The sequence below is a fragment of the Natrix helvetica genome (assembly GCF_964273705.1).
Source record: "Natrix helvetica genome assembly, chromosome: 6".
In the NCBI taxonomy this organism is placed as follows: Eukaryota; Metazoa; Chordata; class Lepidosauria; order Squamata; family Natricidae; genus Natrix; species Natrix helvetica.
The window spans coordinates 64,280,150-64,301,005 of NC_138553.1; the positions used below are offsets into that span (position 1 = coordinate 64,280,150).

Here is a 20,856-nt window from a genome sequence, read left to right on the forward strand (position 1 = left end):
TGCTATCCTTTACATGTTATTTTTAAAATTGTAGAAGTGTGAGATTTGGGGGGATTTCTATTGCTAACATGGGAGCTACTAAAATTGTCTATGTACCTTATTATCTTTTCCCTATAAATGTTTAAAAACAAATAAAAACTTTTTACAAAAAAAAATGCATGCCAGATGTCAAGCCCCCCAATTCTGATCATGAGACTGTACAGCTGCTGTGATGGTTGTAGATACAAGGCCCAATGGTATGACCCTTTGTTCAGTGCTGTTGTAACTCTGGTTACTACACTATCAAAAATCAAAGACTGCTTGTTTAGGTTTTTTTTTTTACATTTTTGTGATAATATTTATTTTATTAGCGTACATTGTTTCTTCTATTTTTGCTTTGGAATAATTGTTATATGCTACTTGACTATCAAAATAAACCAAGTAATGGGATTATAAGTTTTAAAAATTATTTATCAAATTTATTGGCTGCCAATCTTACCACAGGGTAACAAAATAAAGTGCCTGCTCATAAAAAAAAACCCCTTAGAGATTAGGCACATGACCTAAAACCATCAATTATTTATTTCTTTAAAACATTTGTATAATCACCCCATCTTATATCAAACTTATGGCTCATTGAGACAAATATATAATTTAATCTCTAGAACTTTTATACCGCCACATCAACCCAGTATGATCCACAGGCAGGAATAATGGAGGTGTAATCTAAAGGTAGCATGGACTATATGAGACAGGGGAAAGGAAGGTACACTACACTGTTCCCCAAGTGTCCATTGACAAATTGTTCTAAATAACTGGCAAGATGCATCTTTGGCCTTGTCCTCTGTGTTCTTCAGCAGATAAAAATGAGCCTTGGTCATCATTTAGTTACTAAAACACTAATTAACTACAGTATCCAATCTTTGCTGCCAACTTTATTCATGGTTTTTCTCATTTTAGGCAATTGTCTTCCAGTGAAAAATAAATAAATATAGGTGTGGTGGTTAGGTACACGAATCAAAAGAAAGACATGCAAAAATGCTTCAGTGAAAAGGGGAAACAAGGAGTAGAAAGACCAGTTCTTCAAGATCAGAGCATAATTATAAACTATAAACAGGCATTTAACGCAGTTTGATCCAATTGAACTTGAACCTGCTTAATAGGACTTGAAAGCTCTAATTTTTTAAAACTAAAGGATAGGGCTGATGTTTTCTAAAACTTATATCTCCTATAACCCTATCCCTAACCCTAACCCTATATCTATGGTCTTAGGACAACAATGTCCTGAGTATTCTTTCTGATAAAAGGCATAAAGTACCTGTAGTTATGTCTTCTCAAACCAATGGATGAGATTGGGTTGATCTCCCTATTACAGGGGTGTCCAAACTTGGGAACTTTAAGATTTGTGGACTTCAACTCCCAGAATTCCCCAGCCAGGCTTGCTGGGGAATTCTGGGAGTTGAAGTCCACAAGTCTTAAAGTTCCCAAGTTTGGACACCCCTGCCCTATTAGGATGATATAATTTTGGGAAATAGCAGAGTTTTCCTGGAGTACAAAATCATATTTAGAAAACCATATTTTCTAAATATCTGCTAAAGAATCAGATAATATTTCCCTTACATTCTACATCTACTGTCTCTTTTCCCCCAATTCATTTCAGTCTGCTTTCCTACAACTTCGTAGCATCATTTCTCTTCATTGTCTTTCATATGGTTTTAAGAATAATTCCAAAAATACTGCAAACAAACTATAAATACACATATTTAGTTGCTTTTTTTTGTCCGTGGGAATAAAAAGATTTTAAAACAGTGCATCAGTAATTTTTGTAACATAAAAATAGAATATAATATTTCAACAAGCTGCAGAATCTCACATAGGTCTGTGCAAACTTTAAAAATAATTCAAAGAAATTGATACTGTCCCATCCTGTTATTAGTCTATGAAAAAAATTAAGAGATTGGATTGGGAAACTAGAGGAAAGATCAAGCTTTGCCTCAAATACCTGTTTATTTTTAAAATTGGTAAAGCAAATGGTCAGAATAATATCATCAGACCTTATTTTAGTATCAATACTATGACTGCTCTTCTTTTTGATTTGTATGGTGATTTTACATGTGGAATTAGAATATTAGAATCCCTGTCATTACTGAAGTAGAAGTCTAACCAATCTCATCATGAAATTAAGATAAACACAGATATTCTTGCCCTTCCAGATTTCATTTTAAAATGAATTTCAGTAGTGTCCTTTAGACTATTCTGCATGGTGTCAGCGTGAGATAATTTTACTATTAAAATAATACAGAAATGTAAAACTTTTGTAATCTTGTAATGAACCAATCAGTCAATTGCTACAATATGTTCAAACATCATGTAAAACAGTTTATAGTTTTACACAGTAAAATTCAGTATAATGAGATTCAGCATTTTCACAAATTTACATGATTCTCTCTGGTACATGATAAAGAGACCCTAAACTTCTAGATTAGCAGCTGTCTTTATGAATTGTATTTTGAGGTTGTAAGGATTCTTTGAATTAAGAGTGACATGGTAAATTACGATTAACTAAAAATGAAAACAAAATTTCTATGCTTTATGCAGGTTCCTGGGTAGGAGGGAAGAATCTGGGGAAGTTATGCTGAATGGTTTAGCATTGCATCTCAAACCAACCAATCCTGAGAAGGAAGCACAGCAAAAAAGGCAACCGAACATTTATTTCTTAAGAATCCCACTGAGGAATCTTAATATTCTGAAGCAGCTCTATTATCTTTACACATTGGCCATAGATTGTTTACATCCAGTTCCACGACTGAAGCGCATAAGTAGGTGAACAGCCCCCCAAAGTACAATTGTGACAAACATTACATTAGCCTGGTCTATTGCACTCTTGCCACTGGTAGGGTGCCTGGCTGTACAAATTTAATTAAACCAACCATAGCAATGAAACTAATACAGTTTAATCTGCTAAAATCCAAAATAATGGAAAACGGGGTGAATAATCTCTGCTCAAAATGAGAACCAGCAAATTAGTTTCTACACTTCATTATGCAGAAAGCCCTTCTTGTTTCCAACATAAAAGTTAAAGCTGTAACGGACTCTTCAATTTACTTTTCAAGTCAAAGTAGGCAAAGTACGCAAGCACAATGTAAAGTTGTAAGGTAGAGTTTACAGCAGGGGTGTCCAAACTTGGGAACTTTAAGACTTGTGGACTTCAACTCCCAGAATTCCCCAGCCAGCATCTGGGAGTTGAAGTCCACAAGTCTTAAAGTTCCCAAGTTTGGACACCCCTGGTTTACAGGATCTAAGGAGAGATTTTTGAAACAGTATACTGCAAGGAGTGTGAAAATATCTGCAGTATGAAATTAAGATTTTATTACTTCCATCAACAGATACGAGCCAATTTATGCCTAAACCAATAAAAATACATGATAAATTGTGCTCATTCATAACTGCTCCTGGTTAGAGTGTTAATGAGTAACCAAGGTGTACTAAACAATTCTAAAACTACACGTTTATTCTAGCAATTTTTATCAGTTCATCTTAAAACTAATGAAGGAATTAAACACAGCTAAATTATATACAAAACCAGGGTGACAATACATCTTAAATTGTGAAGACTGCCAAATTACAGCAAGCTACTTGTCTTTGGTGACTGACAAGTGCCTTGCTATGCAAGTTTTCAATAGCACAGCGAGGGCAGCCTTCTCCATATGGAAGCTCCATTGTGACCAATTGTTCTCAACAGAGGTAGTTGCAACAATCTGCAGTTTTAATGTTTGCAATCTGCAATTTTAATGTTTGCACACATTGACCTTAACAAAGCTTTCACATGGGGATCTGTTGCACTAGGAAGTTCATGTTTGATTTAATAAAGGATATGTTTGCATCTTCTGTCTCTAAAAGAAAGGATTCGCAATGTTTTAAGTTATGAAAGCTATTCTTTAAAAAATAGAACTGGCATAGACAATATAAGACAATGTGTACCTTTTCTGTATGAAAGTCATCTCTAAAGGGTAAATAAAAGAACCCATTGTGCTGAATTTTGAATGGAATAATTAGAGATCAATGTTCTTATGGCATTGTCCCTAGATTCAAACAAAAACATTTTGCTCCTGCTTATTTATTGATCAGGAACCATGAAAAGAAAAGGTTGGGAAGTCAGGGAAATCAGATTCTTAGTGCCCGGTTGCTATGTACTCTCCCAGGCATAAGGTAAAAAGAGCATGAAAGAGAAAAAAAAATGGAGTTTACTTCAGCCAACTCGGGAATTCAGTTTCTTCCAATACTGATTTCTTTTCTTTGATCATCTGGACAGGTAACAATTAGGGAGGCAGAACCATTTTCTTACTTAGAAACAGGGGTAGGATTTAAAATTTTTAGCAACTGATTCACTGCTCAGTTGCTGGGTGGGTGTGGCCATGGGGGCGTGGCCTTCTTGGCCTCTTCATGGCTTTGTCCAAGCCTCCGGGAGGGCAAAAATGGCCTTCCCTGGGCCCTCCGGAAGCTGGAAATGGGCTCATTTCCGGACTTCTGGAAGTTTTGGGAGGTCTGTTTTTCATCCTCCCAGAGCCTCCGCGCAGGCCCTCCACTTACCTGGCATGATGAACAGGCCCTGTGGAGACTCCTGGGAGGGGTGGGGTGGGCGGGGCCAGCCAGTCCTTTTAACAACTAGTTTGGCAACCGGATGCAAAATTAGCATCTGGTTTGTCCCAACCGATCTAAACCAGCTGAATCCCACCCCTGCTTAGAAATGATGTCACTGATACTCTAGCTTTACCCTCCTCATTTAAAGCAAATGAAACTAGAGTGGAAGTCATTCTTTAGAATGTGTGTATTAATTGTTTTAAAAAAAAGAATTTGGTAATTCATATACTGTTGTGGAACAAAAATAAATCTCACTGGCTTGATTGCAGATAAAGTGGACTGAGCTTTTATTTCTCCTGAATGCATTCATCTACTTATTTTATAAAAATATATTTTTTATTATTATTTTTTCCTTCTACAACACCTTACAGTTATTATGTCAACATTATTATGTCATCATACCTGTACATGTAAATATTATTTCGCTTCTTTGTTTATAAACCTTTATACACAATTCTCACAATTCGCGAGCGGACTCCCGAAGAGCCGGGCACAGCCTCAGGGGTGAAGCAAATCCCCTCTCCAGCTAGGCAGAGTGACATTCACTGACCTAGGGGGTATCACTAAGGCGCCAAGCCATGTGGCACTCTGCCTGTTCCCCAGCTCCCGTGGCTTGGCACATTCGGGATACCCCCTAGGTCAGTGCTTGGAGCTCTGCCCGCCTGGAGAGGGGGGTTGCACAAGCGCCTGTTCCACCCCCAGCAAGCATGCCTGCCAGCCTCGCGAAGCCCTCGTGCAGCTCTCCCAGGGCACTGCCGCTGCCCCCCGCTGCCACGCTCCGAGCATAACTTCCAAACTCCAAAACTTGGCTGCTGAGTCTTCCAGCATCGGCCCCTCTAGGAGTGCTGGCTGCCGGACAGAGAGTTGTCCGGACAGAGAGTCTTCCAGCAGCCAGCCCACCATAGTGAATGGCGCTCTGCCCGGCTGGAGAGGGGATTTGCCGGGCGGCTGCTCGTGAGCCTGGTCACCTCATGGCTGTTTCGCCCGAGGCTGTGCCCGGCTCTTTGGGAGCAGCCGCCCGGCAACACCCCCCTCCGGCCAGGCAGAATGCCACTCCCCAACCTAGCAGTATCCCGAAGGCGGCAAGCAACATGAGCGCCTTTCCCCCCGGCTCCTGCACCTGGTGCCTGGCGCCTTCGGGATACCTCTAGGTGAGCAGTGCTCTGCCTGGCCAGAGGGGGGGTTATCCAGGGGGTTTATTTTCAGGGGTGGGCTTATATTTTTGCCCATGTGAAAAATGTGGCAAGGCGTTAGTTTCGGGACAGGTCGTATTTTCGGGAAAACAAGGTAATTCGTCCGAAGGGATATTATTTTGTTTCCAGCATTGGGCAAACACTATTCTAGCTGTGATAAGCAGATGTGTTAATATGTACTTAATTTTCTTTGTATATTTCCCTTTGATTATTCCCAGCAGAAAGAGCTCGGGTTTGTATTTTATTTGTTCTCCTGTAATTTCTTGCACCTATTTCCAAATTTTTGTCCAATATTCTTGAGTTTCCGGGCAGGTCCTCCATATGTGATAGAAAGTCCCTTGTATTTTTTTACACTTCCAGCAGGTCGGATTCAGGTTTGGGTACATTTTAGCCAATCTTGTTGGTGGTAAATGCCAATGATAAAACATTTTATACATATTTTCTTTGAGTGCTACTGATCGTGTTTGTTGATAATTTGTGTTCCAAATTCTTTCCCAATCCACTAGATCTATATTGTGTCCAAAGTTTTTGGCCCATGCTATCATGCAATCTTTAACTTTTTCTTCTTCTATTGTTACTTCTAATAAATATTTGTAAATTTTTGTTATAAATTTATTTTCCAGGCCAATTAAAATTTTATCTATTTGTTGTAATTCTGTGTATATTCCATATTCTTTTACATCTTTTTTGTATCTTGATTGTAGTTGAAGGTATGGCCACCAGTCTACATTTATATTTTGCTCCTTTAATTCCTGATTTGTTTTCAAATTTCAAATTTCAAATTTCCTTGGATGTCTAAAATTTCACTATATCTAACCATTTTCAATAGATCTACTTCTCCTATAACTAGGAAGGGCGCCAACACTTTTGGCTTTTTATATATTTTTTAAAAATCAAATTTGGAATACATATGTCTAATTGACAAGTAAGGTAAGGATAGCATATAAGGCAGGATGATTTTACTTAATTCTAATTTCATTCATCTTTCTTGCAGTGGCTTGTGGAAGCAATCACGTAATAATTTCTTGAACCTGATATAAATGCCCTGTATTTCTCAGCTAGTGTCAATTTAAAATAAAAAAGTATGGGAATACTCAGTATTTGCCCATCAACCCAAACCAAGATCTATGATTTATACAAAATTTTAATCAAAAATAGGATATGTCTTTTGGATAAAAAAACCGCTAAATAGATAGTTTTAACTGAGTATTCAATTGTGTAAAGTATAATCTTTATTAAAGGCAGGTTAGGAGCAAGAGGAAAACCTATGCAAATAGTGATGATTTTTCCCCCAGCCTCCAAGGGTTCCAAAGTAATAAGGTGAGGTCACAGAGTGATGATCCTTGGAGGCACAAGACCACTAGATTTTAATTTATTTTCATTATTCCCTTTTTTTAAAAAAAGTGGGAAATAATACAGCACTGTCCGTTTTCTGTGGTATGACCACAGAGAACTCTAAGGACTAGAGTTTCAACACAATTACAAACAAATACCAATTTCATTGTATTTAGTTTGTACAATGACAATAAAGACTATACTATACTAGAGCAGTGTTTCCAACCTTGCCAACTTTAAGATGTGTGGACTTCAATTACCAGAATTCCCCAGCCAACACACTGAGTGGGGCATTCTGTGAGTTGAAATCCATGCATCTTAAAGTTGGGAAGGTTCAGAAACATTTGGCTAGAGATAAAAAGCCATGGTTTAAAGACACCTAATGCCACCTGTGAGGGATCCTCATTGAAACCTCAGTTTTTCAAATATTCACATACATACATACATACATACATACATACATACATACATACATACAACTAGGGGTGGGCAGCTGGGAATTCTCAAGGGTTCGGGAGAACCTCTAGCTAAGATTCTGTGCAGTTCAGAGAACCCCCAAATCCCACTCCTGGCTAGTCCCTCCCTCCCCTCGCCTCCCTCCCAGGAGTCACCACTTAGCCTGTTTTGGATGCAGGTAAGTGCAGGGCACGCACAGAAGCTCGGGGAGGGTTAAAAACAGGCCTGCTTGAAGTTCTGGAAGGCTTCCGGAACCTGGGGAGGATGTTTTTGCCCTTCCAGAGGCTCGAGAAAAGCCTCTGGAGCCTGGGGCGGGCAAAAAAACACACACACACACCCTGTGATGCAGGAGGTTGACTAGGCCGTGCCTACCATGGTCACGTCCACCCAGCAACAAGGCAGAGAACCCCTTGCTAAACTTTTTGAAGCCCACACCTGCATATAACCACTAATAATGTTCATAATTGTCAAATTGCACTGATACTACTCCTCTTGAAAACAAGATTTGCACATTCATTTGTAAACACTCTGCTTAAAAAAGCCATGCATAAATATAAATGGAGTAATAGGTATGGCTCTAACAATGAAAGATATGGAACAACCCTCAGTAACCAATGACTGTAAGCATTTCTGGGAAGCTAATATGAATCGCACCACTGAAGGATGTTCCAATGCCACACCAGTTTGTGAAATATCCAAGAACAGCCATTCTTATACTGTAACTTAGGTGCTTTATTTTGTCAGAAATAAATAACTTTGCAGACTAAAGCTTTTTTTTTATCCTAGGTGTCTTCAGCGTATAGAAAAAGAAAATTAAATTTTCACCAAACAAAAATTGAACCAGACAGTCTAATTCCTTTCATGAAAACCCTATTCTACAATTTATCTTTGGGAACTGTAGAATTTTTGTCATGAGATATTCCCATAGCAATATGTAGGTGTCATCAATAAATAATTGTAGCAATTTATTCCCAAATTGCTAGCTCTGCTTGATCAGAATATGGGGATAACGCAAAAAGGCTGGCTTCAGATTTAAGCTAAATAATTGCACTAAAAAAACATGTAGGTAGATTGTAAAAGGTGGGTTTTTTTTTTAAGAAGAAGAGGAGGAGATGAAATCTCTAAAAAGCAGTAGCATTCTTATTTTAAACATGACCTTTTATTTACCAGCCTCCTAGGAAGCATTAATAAATTGTGATTTGAAGAGAATTTCTCCTAATACTGCTACATTGGGAACTCACATTTTTAGAATGTTTTAAAAAATCAATTCAGACTACATGCATTTAACAGCATTCACAGGAGTTACTGTATGTTCACACTTTTGGTGAAAAAGCTATTACTCAAAAAGAGCAAAGCAGTTATTTCAGAAAGCACAAGATGGAATTGCATGATACTCAATTACAGACTGAAGCAGCATGTGCCTTCATTCCTTTTGACACTTGGCAAATTTCATATTGTGCATGGGCATCTGATAAGTCAATATTTGGTTTTAGCTAGCCAAGCACATATGCAAGCAGATTGCCTTGGAGGAACACAAAGATTTATGCAGTCAAAGTAAAGTCACGTAAGAGGCAAACACACTACTCCTTTGCAGAAATGAGTCATATGTAAAGCATGGGGACTGATGAACCTGGACAGCTTTCAACCAAATGTTTTAAGGTAAAATAATTGTAGCAATAATTCCCCAAATGATTAGAATCCTTGAGTCATCAGCTTATATTCATTTTCTTTGCATCTGGCTTGCTTTCATAATGGGAATAATTTGTTTAGGCAAAAAAAAAATCTACATTTTTGCACTACAGGTAGTCCTTGACTTACGACCACAATTAACCTCAAAATTTTTGTTCATAAGCAAAATAGTTGCTAATGAGTTGTGCATTCATTTTATGACCTTTTTTGCCATAGTCATTAAGTGAATCTCTGCAGTTGTTAAGCAAATTATGCAGTGGTAGGATCCTGCCTGTTTAATAACTGTTTTAGTGATTGTGTGTTTTGCGCGCGCACATGCACTCTGCACGCACCCACGCCTGATGTGTGCACCGTTTTACGAAAACTTACCTTCCATGTTACTTCTGGGGAGTAACACAACTAAGCCATGGCAATCCGCTCTGCCACGCAAATCAGCTGAGATGATATAGGTAAGGACAGACGGGTGGGCCCACCTGATTGCCAGAGTGAACCGGTTCACTCCCAGCTGATCGTCGGAGCTACCGGTTCACCTGAACCAGTCTGAACCGGGTGAATCCCACACCCCTGGAATTATGCAATTATTAAGCAAATCTGGCTTCCCCCATTGACTTTGCTTGTGAGAAGCCAGCTGGAAAGATTATAAATGGTGATCACATAACCCTGGGGCAATGCAAGTGTCATAAATACATGCCACTTGCCAAGCACCTGGATTTTGATCACATGACTATGGGGATGCTCCAATGGTCGAAAGTGAAAACTGGTCATGTCATTTTTTTCAACATTGAACGGTTACTAAATGAATGGTTGTAAGTCAAGAACTACCTGTATAGGCTAGGGGAGTGGTACAGCTTTTAACATTCCCCCCCCCCCCGTCCTCATAGTTGCCAACTTTCTAACATATACCCAAGTATGTTGTTTTCTACCAGTGATTCTTTTATACATGAATGTCATGTAACTGACATTTAACGATTAAGACTGTTGCAGATAGCTGATTTTTTTTCTTTATTACATTACGGAACTATCAATATTACAATGTAATTTTGTGTTATAATACAATGTATAATAATATAATACAATAAGACAGCTGAGCAAGGGGCAGTGATTAGCAAGGGGCATTTTGAAACTGTAAGATGCTAGACATCTTTAAGGGTGTGGATATTTATAAAACATTTGCATTCATGTTCAATGAAGGGTGTATGAGAGAAATACATGAGGTAGCTTGGCCAAAAATGTCTCAAGAAGGTGTTCTCAGTAATTATCTCAGCAATAATAGAGAAATTACTACAGGTTTATTTGCTATAAAACATTTACCAGGAATAAAATCTATGTTATACTTCTACACACCAAAAATGGTGGTGGTGGTGGTGGGGGGGAAACCCTCAGCTAGTGGGGGAAAAAGATTGTCCCTGAATATATGCCAAATCTGTTGATTATTTTTAAGGTTTTGTTTAAATGATGGCCTTGAAGCAGAAACTCTCATTTGCAATTTTCCAAGGACAAGGTTATTCAAGCCAAAAGAGAAAATACACACCATTTATCATATAATGTCAATTCTCGATGTTTTCTTATTTTTACATAATATTCTCCAATAATAAACACAATGGAATAAACCATACACATACATTCCTATTACCAAAAACTATTTGCAGTCCTTGGGGATGGATGGATAAATAAATCAAGTGTAACAAACGTCTGAGTGCCAGAAATGTCTCCTTCAAATGCACAAAGTGATTACCTTAAACGGTAGATGCATTCCTATGTCTTTGATAGAGGTATTGATATGAGCAGACTCAAGAAACAGAAAGAAAAAATATTGCTATGATGTTAAAAGACCAAACAATGCAAGAGGCACAGTAATATCACCTACAAATAAGTATGAAGTCATCCAATATGACTGATCCACAATTAATGGTTATTGCTGAAGAATTAGAATTTCAAGAGGACTAAACAGACGTGTTTATAATGAACTACAGACAAAGTGCTACAGTATTGAATTATATAGTTTCTTTTATACGTGTGTACTTCTGGCCCAAGCCATAATGACAGGAGAGAAACCACAGGGGGGAAAGATGACAGATAAAAAGAGGAAAAAATGGGGTATTTCTTTTGTGCTAGGTTTCTATGTGAAGGAAATATTCAGCTTTCTTTCCCCTTTGTGAAGAAAAGAAAGGAAAACCTGTCTCCTTTCTGCACAACTAGAATTGGGCAGGAAATTACAGCTGCTTGTACCTCCTCCAAAAGCCCAGCATATGGGCAAAGAGGGAATAGGGGACTAATCATTACAAAAAAAAAAAAAAAAAAAAGACCGACATTCAAGGAAGGGTAAACTTCATTGCCCTTGAGTATTTATTAGTTTTCAGTTCTGCTGTCCAAAGCTCTCCTAATGCAAATTCTACAAGAGAAGTAAACAACTTCTGGGTAGATATAAGAGGAAGAGAAAAAGATCTTATGAACAGGTGATCTACCTAACCGGAAAATAAGTCCTAGCATTTTTCAAGGATGCTCGTAATATAAGCCCTACCCCCAAAATAAGCCCCAGTTAAGATTGTCAGCCAGAGGGATATATTTAGTACCGTATTTCCTTAAAAATAGGACCTAAACAGAAAATAAGCCCTAATGCAACTTTTGGAGCAAAAATTAATATAAGACCCAGCCTTATTTTCATGGAAACATGGTAATAAGAGGAAATGAATGGAACATTCCATGGATACAGGTGAACTGAGATGAATTACTTACTTGACAAGCATTATAGATCAATTGATGCTCCAATTTCTTTACTCCTAGAATCTGCTGGAACATCTCATATAGTTGTTCTTTGCTTAAGATGAGTTCAGATACAGCACTTAAAGCCATTCTAGTGGACTGTTTGTATAGATCCTCTTCTCCCCTGTAAATGGCATCATATTTGGCTATCCAAGAACTTAGCACAGTCTCTTTGCTTAATCCATCTATCTCAGGCAAGCTCCGGACTCTTTTTTCTATGTTCTTCTTAAAAACATCTCTGAAATCATTTGCTGAGCATCCACCGCTGTGGACCATCCTAGCAACTCGGTCACTCTTGAGGAAAACCTTTTGAACAAAAGAAGAAAGACATTAGAATAAAGGTAGGTAAGGAAGAGGCCAACAGATTTTTAAAGACTCTTGTGCTGTGGAGCAATTTTAGTGGTCGGATAAGGAACCATCTGGATATTTCATACCAGCTAAAAACATCCTGGAAGCAGGCAGTAATAAACTATTTCCAGAGCATTAAAGCAAGAAAAATCTTGTCAGTCAACAGCTATTGATTTTTACTTATGCTGAGCAATTTTTTAAATCATCATGTTTCAGATAACTATGTAACTACAACTTGCAATTGATCCAAATTATTCTTCTCATGTACTTCACAATTTTTCTAAGGAAATCACATGTCTGAACCAAAACTAAATTTACATCCCTGAATGATTTTTCTATGACTGAGTCTAAACATAAATTTAAGTATCATTGGGAAGATACCTAACCAGGTCATTCCATGCATTCAAATTATTTTCTTGAAAGGCACTTCAATAATCCTTCTAGGATACCCTATTAGGTTCTTCTTCAAGACATTGGTGGAAAACAAAGGGCGGAGTTTTCTAAAGATACTCGCTATAAACATAACAAAAGAATAAGGATTATATGTTTAGGCTGCTGAATCTGATATGCTTTTAGTAATAAGTAACAGAACAAATAAACAAGACCCGGTACTTTTAGATACTTACCTCTGGGACTAGTTCAGAAAATGGTAATACTACTTTTGTCTAACTTGAAGAAAGTTTATTCTGTAAGAAGTTGACCCCAGGTCCTCTCTAGAATGTACACCCACCCTTACGAACCTTGCAATAAATTTCAAGGAGAGGCTTGGATAGATAAACAACTTTATTGCAAACACAAGGAATCGTAGTATGAGAAAGGAACTTTGGGGTCTCAAGTTATGATCGCAATGGAACCTGCCCATCGTGGTTGTAACTGGTGATGCTCATAAAACAAGTTTGTCATGTGACCAATCAGATTTTACCACCTTTTTTTAGCAGTCATTGAGCAAATCACCACAATTGTTAAGTGAATGTTATGGTGGTTAAATAGACCAAGGATTTATTATGGGCATGGTTTTTCTGAAAATTGGAAGTAAATGCTTGTTTTTGGCAAAACTGCCATAAAATACAATCACATGACCATTGGACACTGCAAATGGCCATAAATGCATCCTGGTTGCTGAGTGCCTGAAGCATGTTCAAATGACCATGGAGGAAGAAACTATCAGAACTTTGAATCTATGTTGTAAGTACCCCTCCAGATAGGTCTCTTAGAACTCCAAATGGCTGCTAAGTAACCAGTCATAAATTGAGGACTACCTGCACTTGCATCCTATTTCTCACACTACTGCTCTGGACAACATTTACAAAATGGTCATGTCTAGTTCTTCTCCAAGCCTCACATTACCCATGAACCTGCAACATGTACGTGGTTGCTTACTTCTTAAACAGAAAAAAAGAAAGAAATTTCAGGAAATGTACTTTTTTATCTCTAAACATGCGGAAAAAAAGTGATTAGCTGTCAAATCACAGCAGAGGTAGCAAGGTTGACATGGAGTCTGACAGCCCCTTCAAAACTGATCCATTTTTAGGGCTATCAAACTTGTCTAATTCATTACATAGAAAAATGAATGGCGGCAGCATACAAATCTTTGAAATATACAACGAAGTATATGGCAGAGTATATCCTGTCTCACAAGGGTAAACAGTGTAGACCTACTACTTCTCCCCAATTGTCTCATAAATATTACCCAAACTATTTTAAATGTTGATTTTCCAATTTGTGACTTTGTGTTGTTTTTAATAAAAGTATATTTACAATCTTTGTTGTAGTTAGCAAACAGCTAAATGTTGTCCCAAATATGCTTTTTCAAATGGCAATTGGACTTTCTTGGTTTTGCTTCAAGACATTTCACTTCTCATACCTAGGCTTCCTGAAAAAGCACTTTTGGGATAGTTAACAAACAGGTTACTTGCATTTGAGTTTTAAGTCAACGTTAGTGTTACATAGAGGTTTTGACACACTGGCACTCTGCATGTCTTCATTTTGATGTTACATGTTTTGCTTAGACATATATCCAAACACTAGCTGGATACCCATGCTTTGCTACGAAACTATGTGATCGGGCTTGATAAATTGAAACTTAAACCTTGAAAATTAATGTAGAATGTGTAACTCCTTAGCATCAGAGCATGTTAATATAAGGCAACTGGCATTTGGAACAGAGTTTTTTTCAGGTGGGGAGGGGGAGTAGAACATCTAACTCCTTAGCGTGTTAATATAATACTGTATAAGAAATACTGATGACCTCATGGTCATTTTGAAAAATCTTTTCTTAGCGAGCACCTAGAAGCCAAGAGGAACATATGTGCTGAATTTCAAGATTGTAGGCTTTGCAGTTCTGGAGATTTCATGATGAGTGAGTGGTATTTGGCTTGTATATATAGATTGGCTGTCAGATTGGACTGGTCATGATATCCAGTTGAAATAAGTTGCTTTCCGAAAGAACATGAACTTCAGAGTGCCAGAATACTGTTAAAACAGTTCTTAACTATCCAGTTTAGTTTTCAGCAGCCTTTTATTTCCTTTTCACTGCTCAGGCATTGTCTATCTTTTTTTAGTTGTAAAAAGGTATATGAACATTTAGAAGCATTTTTGAAGGACAGTTTAGAAGCACACACAAAGCTCTTTGAATCTGCTTTGAGACAGTCTATTTGGCTTCACATAGTGCCAACCAAAGTGTGTATAGTCACGGTTATGGTTTTCCCAGTTTCAATGTATGACTGTGAAAGTTGGACCATAAGAAAGGCTGAGCATCAAAGAATTGAGGCCTTTGGACTCTGGTGCTGGAGAAGACTCCTGCAAGTCCCTTGGAATGCAAGCAATCAAACTGGTCAGTCCTAGAGGAGATCAACCTTGACTGCTCTTTAGAAGGCCAGATCCTGAAGATGAAACTCAAATACTTTGGCCACCTAATGAGAAGGAAGGACTCACTGGAGAAGATGCTAATGCTGGGAAAGATGGAGGGCAAAAGAAGAAGGGAATGACAGAGGATGAGGTGACTGGATAGAGGCACTGAAGCAGTAGGCGTGAGCTTAAATGGACTCCAGAGGATGGTAGAGGATAGGAAGGCCTGGAGGAACGTTGTCCATGGGGTTGCAATGGGTCGGATATGACTTCACAACTAACAGCAACATGGCTTCATATGATGTGTATGTAACTAATCAAAGACCTTGAAAAATCATAATTTGTTCACAAGAAACTATGCACCCATAATTCATTAATTACATCATAACATTATTTTCACTCACAGTGTGATCCTCAGTTGGATAGGACGACCTGTGACATCCAAATAAAAATAACAATCAGTAGAAGAAATATTTGGTGCCATAGCAGAAAAGGAATGGGGAAAATTTTTATTGCTGACAGAAGATGCCCAACCATCTTGATTCTATCTGAAAGGCTATGCAAATTCATTATGTAAGGAAAAGACAAAATGGAAAAAAATGTTACATGGCTACTTAGCAGAATATAATATAGAATCATAAGCTATATTCTGAAAAGCATAGTATGTAGCAAGTATGCTGGCCTTGATCAAATTTGGATCTGCAAACTCTATGTCCACTGTAGGACATTTGGGAAACTAAGTTAAAAACACTTAACCCAAATACTCTTCTCAGAAGAGTATTTAGGGGGTTCCAGGGAGGGGGGGGGGTTAACCAGGCCGGGAGGGAAGCCAGCGCCAGTCGAACAGGTGAGTCCAGGAGGGAAGTGAGCGGGGTGGGGGGGGAGAGGGAACAAATTATTCCGGTAGAGGGTTGTTTTATTACATCGGTCGCGGGGAGGGGGGGATGCGAGGACAAGAGAAGATCACAAGGTCGGTTGGGAGACCGTGGCTGTTGGCTACGCCCGGTCGTTTGTACCAACCCCCGCAGCCTAGGTGGTCAGGAACTACAGAGCCAGGGCCTGTGGCTGATGCTTTGCAATGCAAGGTCCGTAACCAACAAGGCCCCCCTCATTAGCGAGTTGATCTCGGAGGGGGAGCTGGACCTTGCAGGGATAACGGAGACCTGGTTGGGCCACGAGGGTGGTTTACCCCTCGTGGAAATGTGCCCACCGGGTTTCCGTGCATTCCATCAGCCTCGGGCCCTGGGTAAGGGTGGTGGGGTGGCGGTAGTTATACGGGATGGTCTGGAACCGAGAGAGTTCACTGTTCCTCAGATACCCAGTTGTGAGTCCCTAGGTGTGAAATGGGGCCCAGGGAGGCAGTTGGGCCTGCTGATGGTATACTTGGCTCCTCGCTATACATCAGCGGCCCTGCCCGAGCTCCTCGAGCTGATCTCAGAGACGGCGGTTGAGATCCCCAGGCTTTTGGTCATGGGGGACTTCAACCTGCCGTCGACGGGAGCAGCATCTGAGGTGGCTCGGGAGTTCATGGCTTCCATGACAGCCATGGGCCTGACCCAATTAATTCAGGGCCCCACACACGAGGGCGGTCACACACTGGACCTTATTTTTGTATCTGAACAGTGGACGAGTGATCTGGGAATAGAGGACTTAGTCATTACTCCCCTGTCATGGTCAGATCACTCATGTCTCCGGCTCGACTTCCCTTCCGCTACCCCCCACCACGAGGAGGCGGAGCCAGCCTCTCCAAGCTGGTACCGCCCCAAGCACCTGATGGAACCGGATAGGTTCCAGACGGAACTTGGGCCACTACCTGTAGCCCTGACCCGCGCTCGGTCGGAGGACCTAGTGGCCGCCTGGAATACGGCGGTGGCTGGGGTTCTTGGACCGGGTTGCGCCTTTGCGACCTCTCCTGCGGCAGCGATCCACCCGAGCTCCTTGGTATACCGAGGAGCTAAGGGTGATGAAGCGCCATAGGAGACGTCTAGAGAGCAGGTGGAGATCCTCACGCTCCGAGTCTGATCGAACACAAGTAAGAGCCTATTTACGGACCTACCTTGTGCCATTGAGAGCGGCCAAACGTAGACATTGTGCCGCTCTTATTGCGTCCGCAGATAACCGCCCTGCTGCCCTGTTTAGGGTGACCTGCTCTCTCCTGTCACAGGGGACGCGGGGAGCACCCTTGCAGGGTAGAGCAGAGGAGTTTGGGGAATATCTGCAGGACAAAGTCGCTCAGATCCGGAGCGGATGGGCCCCCTCCAGTGGGCCGGACGAGCCGTCAACAGTGAGTCTTGTGAGACCATTCTGGGAGGAGTTTGACTCTGTTGCCCCCGAGGATTTGGACAGGTTGCGTGGACGGCTGCGACCCACCACATGTTCAATGGACCCGTGTCCCTCCTGGCTGGTACTGGCATCCTGGGTGGTGACACGAGGCTGGCTTCTGGGCCTGGTGAACGCCTCATTGGGTGAGGGCTTCCTACCAACTGCCTTGAAAGAGGCGGTAGTGAGGCCCTTGCTCAAGAGGCCTTCACTGGACCCAATGGAGCTGGCTAATTATCGTCCAGTCTCCAACCTTCCCTTTTTAGCGAAGGTTGTTGAGAATGTGGTGGCACAGCAATTTCCACGACACCTTGACGAATCCGAATATCTAGACCCACGCCAGTCCGGCTTCCGACCCGGGCACAGCACAGAGACAGCCTTGGTCGCGCTGGTTGATGATCTCTGGAGGGCCAGAGATAGAGGTTGTTCCTCTATCCTGGTCCTATTAGACCTCTCAGCGGCTTTTGATACCATCGACCATGGTATCCTATTGCGCCGGCTGGAGGGGATGGGAGTCGGAGGCACTGTTTTACGGTGGTTCGGCTCCTACCTCTCCGACCGGTCGCAATGTGTGTTGACAGGGGGGCAGAGGTCGACTCTCAGGTCACTCACTTGTGGGGTGCCACAGGGGTCGGTCCTCTCGCCCCTCCTGTTCAACACATATGTGAAGCCGCTGGGAGAGATCATCCGTGGTTTTGGGGTTGAATACCATCTGTACGCTGATGATACTCAGCTGTACGTTTCAACCCCAAATCACCCCAGCGAGGCTGTCGAAGCGATGTCCCGGTGTTTGAAAGCCGTCGGGGTCTGGATGGGGGACAACAGACTCAAACTCAACCCCTCCAAGACTGAGTGGCTGTGGCTACCGGCACCTCGGTTCAGTCAGCTGACTCCAACGCTGGCCATAGGGGGTGAACAACTGCCCCCTGTGGAACGGGCGTGCAATTTGGGCATCCTCCTTGATGCCCGGCTGTCAATGGACGACCATGTGGCAGCCGTGGCTAGGGGGGCGTTCCACCAGGTTCGCCTGGTGCGCCAATTGCGCCCCCTTCTGGACCGGGATGCCCTACGCACGGTCACTCATGCACTGGTGACGTCTCGCCTGGACTACTGTAATGCTCTCTACATGGGGCTTCCCTTGGGACGCGCACGAAGACTGCAGCTAGTCCAGAACGCAGCCGCGTGGGCAGTCATGGGGAGTACTAGGTACTCCCACGTAACACTGCTCCTGCGCGAGCTGCACTGGCTACCTGTGGTCTTTCGGGTGCGTTTCAAGGTTTTGACCACCATCTTTAAAGCGCTCCATGGCATAGGGCCTAGTTACCTGCGGGATCGCATCCTCCCACATACATCCCTGCGGCCAATTCGCTCTCACAGGGAGGGGCTTCTCCTGGTGCCGTCCACTAGGCAATGCCAACGGGCGACACCAAGGAGTATGGCCTTCTCTGTGATGGGCCCAACCCTCTGGAATGACCTCCCCCCCGACATTAGAACCACCACTGACTTCCGCTCCTTCCGGCAGAAACTGAAGACACACCTGTTCCGACTGGCTGGTCTGGCATAATTCTTAACGTCTACCTCCTGGCATATATATTACCTACTGGTTTTTTAGGGGACTTAATTTTATAGGACACTGGGGTTTTAAATTTTGTATATTTTAAATTATTTATTTAGCAATTACAGTTCTGTCTATTTTATCCTCCTCTTATTTATGTATTTATCCATTTAATAATTTTTAATTGTTATTATGTATGATGTTTTTGATATGGACTGTACACCGCCCCGAGTCCCTTTTGGGAGAGGGGGCGGTCTAGAAGTGCTAATTAAATTAAATTTAAATTAAAGAAAAAAAGAAAACATTGGCTCCGATATACATGGCATCAAACCGGGCAAATATTCCATTACAAAAAGACTTTTCCATGAAAATTACACTGTCAATTTAGCCACAGAACAGTCAGGAAACCAAGGAATGCTGAATAACTTGGGAAAAGACACCGGGAATAAGCAGAGCTCTACAAAAGCTAAAGAAAGTAATTCCCTGAAATACACTGTGGAATAACTGCCTCCTTTCTTTCAAATCCTCATTATCTTTGAAGTCTTGTCCCATTACGTCACAGTCACACTGGTCTCACTGACTTCATAAGGCATGTGGTATGTTATATCCAATGAAATGCCTGGCTGCTTCATCCAATCACATGCATGTTCTAATTTGAGTAAGTCTATTAAGGAGGACTGTACTTTCATCATTCTTTAATCCCCTCTTTTTTGCCACCAAAGCTGTCAGAAGCTCAATTAGTGCTTCCGTGTATTATGTCCAAAACTATACAAATGTATCCCTTAAAAAATTCTATTCCATTGTCATTTAGAGTGGCAGAAGAGGATGCTTTGAAATATAACAACTAAATAAGCAAAATGCCATGTAGATTCTGAGCTCAGAGTTGATAATTAATGAAGGTTAAAAACAACATTCCAGAAGCAGCTATGCCTAATAAATATCATTCTCATGGTTGAGGTTTCTGAACTACTTGCTCATGGGTGATGATTATCTGTATTGGTATCAACACTCTTTCCCCCCAAAGGACACAGTCAGTGTCAGGCTTGGAAGCCTTCAGGCCTGCCATATTTTTCTACTGTGGGAAAATGGGAGGGGGGATTGTATGGAGTATGGGAGACATATAGTCTAAATAAAATTCCTTTCTCAGAGAGTCAAGGTCATCTTGCCCTGCACCTGGAGTGATGTGACTGGGAGGCATCTCCAGTTGGGACGGTGCCTGATTGGACCATGTGATGGACATGTGGGTACTGGGCAGGGAATTGAACTTTCACTTGGGTGGGGAAAACCTGGAAACTTTCAGATTTGGAAAGTTTCCCAGATGTGCCAATATGACATCTCTAATAAAATGGAACTTTGAGGAAACCCAAACCTTGGAGTATTCTTTATTTTGGGGTGTTACTTGGAATCTTGGCATTCAGCTTATTTGAACAACAGCAATTTGGTACCCTTGACTATCAAAGTACTGTAGAAATTCTGCATTTTCAAAAGTACTGTAGAAATTCTGCATTTTCAAAAGAGGGAGCTAGGTAGCCTTCTCTACTTTCAGTTGATATAGCTGTCTCCTTGTTCGGGTTTTGTTTCTGTCTCCATTGCAATTTCTCACTTCTATGAGGATCAGCAGATGTGCACTTGTGCCAGTTTGCCTTTGAGCATCCCCCTCTATAAGAACTATGTAACCTTAACCATTGCTCTTTGTTTCTTTCTGTATGTAAGAGACCAGTGACCCATTAG

At 41.1% G+C, this 20,856-nt stretch overlaps 1 protein-coding gene across 13 annotated transcripts in view; it reads right to left on the reverse strand.

Annotated features, from left to right (window-relative positions):
• The window catches only part of CADPS2 (calcium dependent secretion activator 2), a 364,417-nt gene that overhangs the window by 244,628 nt on the left and 98,933 nt on the right, over positions 1-20,856 (reverse strand). For all 13 annotated transcript variants that reach the window (XM_081957016.1, XM_081957023.1, XM_081957020.1 and 10 more), the window contains exon 3: positions 12,030-12,362. In XM_081957016.1, coding sequence (XP_081813142.1) covers positions 12,030-12,362 — 333 coding nt within the window. The remainder of the gene's footprint in view (positions 1-12,029; positions 12,363-20,856) is intronic.